The sequence below is a fragment of the Phyllobates terribilis genome, unplaced genomic scaffold (genome assembly GCF_046119375.1).
Source record: "Phyllobates terribilis strain yellow unplaced genomic scaffold, ASM4611937v1 Scaffold_3__8_contigs__length_932513732, whole genome shotgun sequence".
Taxonomy (NCBI): domain Eukaryota; kingdom Metazoa; phylum Chordata; class Amphibia; order Anura; family Dendrobatidae; genus Phyllobates; species Phyllobates terribilis.
The window spans coordinates 412634930-412644035 of NW_027362763.1; the positions used below are offsets into that span (position 1 = coordinate 412634930).

The 9106-nt window shown below is 40.5% G+C and overlaps 1 protein-coding gene across 1 annotated transcript in view; it reads left to right on the top strand.

Annotated features, from left to right (window-relative positions):
- Window positions 1-7041, top strand: part of SH3BGRL2 (SH3 domain binding glutamate rich protein like 2) — a 28931-nt gene extending 21890 nt beyond the window's left edge. Inside the window, exons 3-4 of the mRNA XM_073675608.1 lie at window positions 3248-3328; window positions 6805-7041. Of these exons, the coding sequence (XP_073531709.1) occupies window positions 3248-3310 (63 nt within the window). The 3' untranslated portion in view covers window positions 3311-3328; window positions 6805-7041. The remainder of the gene's footprint in view (window positions 1-3247; window positions 3329-6804) is intronic.
- Window positions 7042-9106: the final 2065 nt, after the last annotated feature.

Consider the following 9106-nt stretch of genomic DNA (forward strand, 5'->3'; position numbering starts at 1 on the left):
GACAGGGAAAATGGTCCGAGCCGAGGGGAAGATGGATGGTGCGAAATACAGGGATATTCTTGAGCAAAACCTGTCAGTGATTTGACACTGGGACGGGGGTTCACCTTCCAACAAGGCAATGACCCAATGCTTACTATTAAAGCATCACTCAAGTGGTTTAAGGGGAAACATGTAAATGTTTTGGAATGGCTAGTCGAAGCCCAGACCTTAATCCAGTTGATAATCTGTGGTCAGACTTGAAGATTGCTGTTCACGAGAGGAAACCATCTTACTTGAAGGAGCTGGAGCAGTTTTGCCTTGATGAATGGGCAAAAATCCCAATGGTAAGATGTGGAAAGCTCATAGAGACTTATCCAAAGCGACCTACAGTTCGACTTGCCGCAAAAGGAAGCTCTACAAACTACTGACATTAGGGGGGTGAATAGTTATGCACCCTGAAGTTTTCAGTCATTTTGTCCTATTTGTTGTTTGCTTCACAATAAAAAGAAAGCCAAATGTTCACAGTTGTATGCATGTTCTTTACATAAACTGCTGCAAACCCTCAAAAAATGTTTTTTTTTCCCGGTTGTGAGGCGGTAAAACACGGAAAAATTACAAAGAGGATGAATACTTTTGCAAGTCACTGTATATCACTGGATAGAAAGTGAAGTAGCCAGTTTGTAAACTGATCCAGAAACTGGTGGAGTTGCCCAGAGTGCAATACACAACAGCCACTTGCAGGAAGGAGGAGTCGAAGTCTGATAATATGGACCTCAAAAAAGATGAATTTGAGTGAAGCTATTTGGGGGATGACCTGAATAGTACATTAAGAAGGAAGCAGGCCAATGCCTCCTCTGTGTTTTGTTTCTAGGTTTGTGGGTATAGGAAAAGTGTAGCCCACCATGTTAAAGAGGAGCAGTGGAGATGGTGTTCAATTTTGAGATTGTTCATTGTGACTAAGTGATTACAATGTGTCTTTAACCCCCTTACCGAGATCCGACATTCATGTACGGCGCAAGCTGGTGTATGGAGCCAGCCCACAGGGTGAGTCTGGCAATCATAGATTCAAGTCTCCTAAGTAGACTAATAAATACAGTATAAAAAAAAAAAGTTTTAAATATGAATTAAGTAAAACAACATAAGGTTGAATCACTCCCATCTTCCCCATTAAAAATAAAGATAATAAGTCAGATCTATCAAAATATAAAAATAATTAACCCAATCAGTAAACACCATAAGCAAAAATTCAAAGCTTCAAAATTGCGAGGTTTTTTGGTTGACACAAGACTGCACAAAAAACTGGTGCAAAATGTGATCAAAATCAGACAAATTGTGGTCACAAGCAGGTGACACGGGACTGGTGCGACACTGGGAACAGCTGAACACTGCGGCTGGTAAGTATAATACTAAGGTCAGGGAACTTACATTATTGGCACAACTCCAGCGCTGAAATAAAGAAAAACAAATGCTGGCCTTGTGCTGTAAATAAAAAAAAAATGTTGTGACAGCATGATATAGTGGGAAAAAAATCAGCTGTGAATATAGTATGCAAATCTGCAGCAAAATCTATGTTCCTTGTAATTGAACACTAATTTCACTATTTGCATTGCTAAGCTGAGTATTCAAGTATAGTCCTCTTGTTATCACAGGTAGGATTACTATGAAAGGTGACACAGGAAAACATTATTCACAATAGGTGATACACAGCTCACCTCCTCCCCTCCCTGCATAGGAATCTCATCACTGGTCACAGAGCAAGCCTAGAAAACTCACCACTGGACACCTTCAGCTTAATCACATCTGGACTTCATGCAAAATAATAAAAACTGTGTTTAGTCGCCTCCAGCAGCCCCGCTGTTCCTGGCAGGTCACGTGATATGGGCTTCCCCGTGACACAACAATCAGCGACCACTGACTGGTGCCGTAATTCATCAATAGTCCATCAGATCGGCCACTAATTGGTTGCAGCAGACCCGTGACACAACTATGTAATTTGATCTGCAGCAACTTCGACATCGCTGGAACAGCGCCTCTGCGGCGGGTGAGTTTACACTATTTTTATTTTATTTGTTGCCCTGAAGTGATTAAGTTGGGGTTGTCAAGTAGTGGAGGACCTATTTAAAACTAAATGAACATCTCCAGACTACAGGTTCCTGGGGTCAATGTAGCTGTTGTGAAGCATATCTCTGAATGCTGTTAACAGATATTCCAGGAAGATGGCCATCATCATAATCATGTACAGAAAATAAAATGACTGTAAATAAGTAAATGTATAAAACGGACTACAAAAAAAATGTCTCTTAGTTGATTTAATTAAAAAAAATATAGGTGATAAATTCCCTGAAACCAAGTGTATTTGCTATTCAGTGACTCATAAAGGGAATGATTGGCAGAAAACGACCTATTTGAATTTTTAGTTTTTCTCTTCAACATATTAAAAAATAAATAAAAATAAATAAATTACAAAATCCAAAAAAAAGCTAGTCATTGTTCTGTAGAGATCACATTGCAGTCTAAGGTGACACCTTTTAAAGGGTTGTTGCCATCTTCTATCTTCAGGAGCACGCTGCTCCCCAGCCTCTTAAGATAAATAAAGCTAAAAACTTAAAAAATCTTTAAAAATAGCCACAAACCAATTTTTTTTTGTTTACAACCTCTGTTTTTTTATACCACCTAAATAATAAAAAAAAAAATCTGTGTACGCTTGGTATCACCATAATGGTATTGACCAGGGGGATCATGTTTCCAGGTCATTTTTTACCATATAATAAAATGGCTCTTGGAAGAAGGGGAGGGGAAAATAAAAACAAAAAATTGGCTGTGGTGATAAGGGGCTAATGTCAACAGTAATGAGAGCGTTCACCAAGAGTGACCAGAAAGTTGGTCATGTATTAATCTGGGTGTTGAGCTTTGGTACATTATATAAATTCTGTATTGCTCACATTCAGCACCTATTTTCGCAGAGTCAAGGGAGTTACGTGATATTAACCATATGGATGCCATGGATTTCTTTTTCAGTTATTTTGTAATTGCTTTGTCATGCAGGCATAGTGAAGGCAGGATAAAACAGGCACACAAACACTAAAGTTCTGCTGTTACAGACAAAATATTTGTATGCTTCCTTTTATGGGTAGAACATGATCATCTGATGCTCCATTTTCTACATTGTTATAAACTACTATGGTATCCTATTCTCTGTCAGGACTGACCTTTTTAGTACCTTGTTCAGTGTTTGCTATTTTGTTAACCTTTTCTCTTATTTTAACAGGATTATAATGCTTTTTTTGAAGCAAAGGAAAGTAATACAGTGTCGTCATTCCTACGGATTTAGCCAAAATAATCAGCAATGGTAGATATTTGATTCTCTTATTTCTTTTGTGTAAACAGTGTTTTTTAAGCTGTTACTTAGTAGCCATGAGATGCGTTCATTCCTAGTGAGAGAGCTAGGCTACATTCACACATGCATGCTAGTGTTACCATCCAAGAGAAATGGGCCGATTATTCCCTCCAGGTGTCATTCTAGTTGCATCCGCCTTTCTTCACTGTAGCAGGGAGACTACCAGAACTTTTTTTCACTGACTATTAGCAATGGATCAGATAAAAACGAATGTAAAAACGAATGAAGCTAGGATGGAAAGCTGAAGTACACAGTCTATCTTCTGTGTTTCATTCATTTTGTATGGATCCTTGTACACTTTTAAAGGCTGGTTGTCAGAGCATGTCCTGTTCTCTTCAGTTTCTTAGATCAGACTCCCAAGAGTAAAGACACCAATCCATTTTAAAAATGATAGATCAGTAAAACTGTGAGTCAGTGTGCTGTCCGAGAAAAAAGGGGCAGCACACGGATGTGTCACACAGATGTGTGACTGTAGCCTAATGCCACAATCACACATCTGTGTGTCATGGTCTGCATACGGACCATGATTCACTAACCAATCCATAGTAGTGCTTAAATGGGAGCCTGTGAGGTTAAAAATAAGTTTTATGAAGTCACATCTTTATGTATAGCAGCTTTCCCTGAAAAGAAGCATTTCTCTGGCCTCAAGGTATCTGGGCCACGTATCAAGAAATGTATTTTTGAAGTAATATTCAGGTTAGTTGGCCTCTGCACCATGGGTGATCTGAAGCACCATCCGTCAGTCAGTCTTGTTTCCCAACTACTCCACTGCTTGATTAATCCAGGGAAGGTTTTGGAGCGGTCACATAGATGTTTCAATACACATCTCATTTTTTCATATTTCACATAAATTGGCTTCTTTTGAAATATTGTGAAAAGTTATGCCATTTTGATTTTTTGGACAAGAAGCATCATAAATCAGTCACTCACTAGAGAGAACTTATTTCTCAAATTATAGAAGCACTAATGAAAACAGATGACCTCTCCCTCTGGGAATCCAAAATTTGGAGGGTTAACGACTTAACGCTGGGTTTAAGCACTTAACATCATAATGCTGATTGGCATAATACACACACAACTTTTTCGGAGCATTAAAGAGCAATCAAGCTGTTTGTATTTCTAGCCCCCAAGTGGGACCAAAATAAAAAGTAAAAAAAAAAAAAAAAAAAATCACTGTCCATAAGGGCATATTATTTTGAGAGTCAGCCATTTCCCTCTATGTACTGTATATGTGCACATGTACTTTATTCAACAATGGATTAAATGATGCTTTTATGTACTTTAATGATGAAGAAAGAGCCTGTCTTTCAAAAATTAACTAAAACGATAACTGTTAATTGTGGGCCCAGATGTTACAGAAGTGGGTCCAATGCCATAGCAGCCGATTACTTTAAAAAGAACCTGCTGTCTCCAAAAATGCTATTTAGCTGTCGATATAGGGGTAATCTATTGATAAATTGCATTTAACTCATGCCTGGCTAAATTACTGGAAGAATGGCTACAGGGAGAAAATGAAATTCTGTTCTTCCTGTAGCAGCTCGCTTCCTGTCATTGAGGCAGTGACAGAAGCAGTTACAGTCGCCGATCACTATATAGTGAGTGCGCTGTAGCATTGATTGACAGCAAGCTCTGCACATACACACTATACACACACGCTGGAGTACTGGCTGTCGATCATTATGCTGGGGAGTGATAACGTGTGTGTATACAGTACAGACCAAAAGTTTGGACACACCTTCTCATTTAAAGATTTTTCTGTATTTTCATAACTATGAAAATTGTACATTCACACTGAAGGCATCAAAACTATGAATTAACACATGTGGAATTATATACTTAACAAAAAAGTGTGAAACAACTGAAAATATGTCTTATATTCCAGGTTCTTCAAAGTAGCCACCTTTTGCTTTGATGACTGCTTTGCACACTCTTGGCATTCTCTTGATAAGCTTCAAGAGGTAGTCACCGGAAATGGTCTTCCAACAATCTTGAAGGCGTTCCCAGAGATGCTTAGCACTTGTTGGCCCTTTTGCCTTCACTCTGCGGTCCAGCTCACCCCAAACCATCTCGATATGGTTCAGGTCTGGTGACTGTGGAGGCCAGGTTATCTGGCGTAGCACCCCATCACTCTCCCTCTTGGTCAAATAGCCCTTACACAGCCTGGAGGTGTGTTTGAGGTCATTGTCTTGTTGAAAAATAAATGATGGTCCAACTAAACGCAAACCGGATGGAATAGCATGCCGCTGCAAGATGCTGTGGTAGCCATGCTGGTTCAGTATGCCTTCAATTTTTAATAAATCCCCAACAGTGTCACCAGCAAAGTACCCCCACACCATCACACCTCCTCCTCCATGCTTCACGGTGGGAACCAGGCATGTAGAGTCCATCTGTTCACCTTTTCTGTGTCGCACAAAGACACGGTGGTTGGAACCAAAGATCTCAAATTTGGATTCATCAGACCAAAGTACAGATTTCCACTGGTCTAATGTCCATTCCTTGTGTTCTTTAGCCCAAACAAGTCTCTTCTGCTTGTTGCCTGTCCTTAGCAGTGGTTTCCTAGCAGCTATTTTACCATGAAGGCCTGATGCACAAAGTCTCCTCTTAACAGTTGTTGTAGAGATGTGTCTGCTACTAGAACTCTGTGTGGCATTGACCTGGTCTCTAATCTAAGCTGCTGTTAACCTGCGATTTCTGAGGCTGGTGACTCAGATAAACTTATCCTCAGAAGCAGAGTTGACTCTTGGTCTTCCTTTCCTCATGTGAGCCAGTTTCTTTGTAGCACTTGATAGTGTTTGTAACTGCACTTGGGGACACTTTCCAAGTTTGCCCAATTTTTCAGACTGACTGACCTTCATTTCTTAAAGTAATGATGGCCACTCGTTTTTCTTTACTGAGCTGCTTTTTTCTTGCCATAATACAAATTCTAACAGTCTATTCAGTAGGACTATCAGCTGTGTATCCACCTGACTTCTGCACAACACAGCTGATGGTCCCAATTCCATTTATAAGGCAAGAAATCCCACTTATTAAACCTTACAGGGCACACCTGTGAAGTGAAAACCATTTCCGGTGACTACCTCTTGAAGCTCATCAAGAGAATGTCAAGAGTGTGCAAAGCAGTCATCAAAGCAAAAGGTGGCTACCTTGAAGAACCTAGAATATAAGACATATTTTCAGTTGTATCACACTTTTTTGTTAAGTATATAATTCCACATGTGTTAATTCATAGTTTTGATGCCTTCAATGTCAATGTACAATTTTCATAGTCCTGAAAATACAGAAAAATCTTTAAATGGGAAGGTGTGTCCAAACTTTTGGTCTGTACTGTATGTATATCACATACACACTATTTTGTTTAATTGCAGATATGAAAAAATGGCTTATCTCAAAGTAAGGGTTTGCAATTCATTCTATTTTTTTCCCCACAGAATGAAGAAATATAGAAAGTATTTGATGTATTTAACAGAAAAGAAACACTTAATTCCTGTACAACTCGATACCATCCTGTCACATATTGTACAATCTGGATCCATCATTTTTCTACAAGTTTCTGTGGAATAAAATGAGTTCTTAAGCTACAAGTAACACATTCCTTATAGGTTCCTTTGTACAGTACATCATATTGTGCAGTAGAGTGAATGTTATTAAACCTACGGTTTCTTATATCTGTTATGTGCATACTTTTTTCTTTTTTATTCAAACCTGCACTCTTTGCCAAAATGCCCTTTTACTTAAATGGGTTATCCAGGACTTTGCTTTTTTTTTTATTGCTATGGGACTAAAGGCCCCGTCACACTTAGCGACGCTACAGCGATCCCGACAACGATACCACCTGGCAGGGATCGTTGCTGCGTCGCTATGTGGTCGCTGGTGAGCTGTCAAACAGGCAGGCTCTCCAGCGATCAGGGGAGCAGCGATATCGTGGAAATAATCTTTCCACAATGTCCTGCTCCTGGTTACCAGCCTTCTGAAGCAGGAGCAGGCTGGTAACCATGATAAACAGCGGGTTACTAGGTGCGCGTGTGCCCCTGGTAACCCGCTGTTTATCATGGTTACCAGCCTGATCGCTGCTCCCGCTGGTCACACACAGCGATGTGTGCTGACCAGCAGGAGGGCAAAGACCAAAAAAGGTCCAGGACATTCTGCAGCGATCAGCGACCTCACATCAGGGGCCTGATCGCTGCAAAGTGTCACACATAGTGACATCGCTGGTGAGGTCGCTGTTGCGTCACCAAAACCGTGACTCAGCAGCGATCTCGCTAGCGATCTTACAGGCAGATAGTTGCAAACTCCATGCCTATTCTGCCCTGGCCAGATCACTCCTGGGTATTGTTTCTGCTGCTTCAATTGACCTTATATCAACAGAGTCTGCTCTGTCAACGGGGCGTCACTGCCAACGTCATGCTGATTGATAGAGGGCTGCCCACAGTAGGGAGCGGGCTATCAGTCAGTATGATATTGGCAGAGAAGCCCCATCAACAGGGCAGAGCGGTAAAGAAGCTGCACTATCCAAATGACCTCACAGGAAGCCCGGGAATTTCCAGCAGGAGTGATCCTTGACCGCACTGAGCCTGCAGGGATCGGCGCCAGACAGAACAGGCAGGTAGTTAGCAACTACCTGCCTGTAAGTTCTTAGCCGCATAACAAAAAAAATCAGCAAATTCATGGGTCACTCATTTTAATATAGATGCATCCACTTAAGCATCAAAGGGGCATACAAAGTACATTAACCACAGTGGTTACAACACAATTGCATACAGAGGGGCACCCAATAAAATTTGACCACATTTCATTGTAAACATTAATTTGTGATTTTATTTGTTCCATTTTCGTTTTAGGAATAACTTCACTTTAATGATAAGTATTTTAGTGGAAAAAAAATTCTATGCACAAATGTGAATGTTACTATATACAGTGGAGAAAATAAGTGTTTGATGCTTCCAATTTTGCAAGTTTTCCCACCTCCAAAGAATGGAGAGGTCTGTAATTTTTATCGTAGTTACACTTCAACTGTGAGAGACGGAATCTTAAAAACAAACAGAAAATCGTATTGTATGATTATTTTCATAATTCATTTGCATTTTATTGCATGAAATAAGTATTTGATACAATAAAAAGACAGAACTTAATATTTGGTACAGAAACCTTTGTTTGCAATTACAGAGGTCAGACGTTTCCTGTAGTTCTTGACCAAGTTTGCACACACTGCAGCAGGGATTTTGGCTCACTCCTCCATACAGATCTTCTCCAGATCTTTCAGGTTTTGGGGCTGCCGCTGGGCACCATTAAGTTTCAGCTTCCTCCAAAGATTTTCTATTGGGTTCAGGCCTGGAGACTGGCTAGGCCACTCCAGGACCTTGAAATGCTTCTTACGGAGCCACTCCTTAGTTGGCTGTGTGTTTCGGGTCATTGTCATGCTGGAAGACCCAGCTATGACCCATCTTCAATGCTCTTACTAAGTTAAGGAGGTTGTTGGCCAAAATCTTGCGATACATGACCACATCCATCCTCCCTTTACTATGGTGCAGTCGTCCTTTCCCCTTTGCAGAAAAGCACCCCCAAAATATGATGTTTCCCCCACCATGCTTCACAGGATGGTGTTTTTGGGGTTGTTTTCATTCTTCTTCTTCCTCCAAACATGGCAAGTGGAGTTGATACTAAAAAGTTCTATTTGGTCTTATCTGACCACATGACCTTCTCCCATGCCTTCTCTGGATCATCCAGATGGTC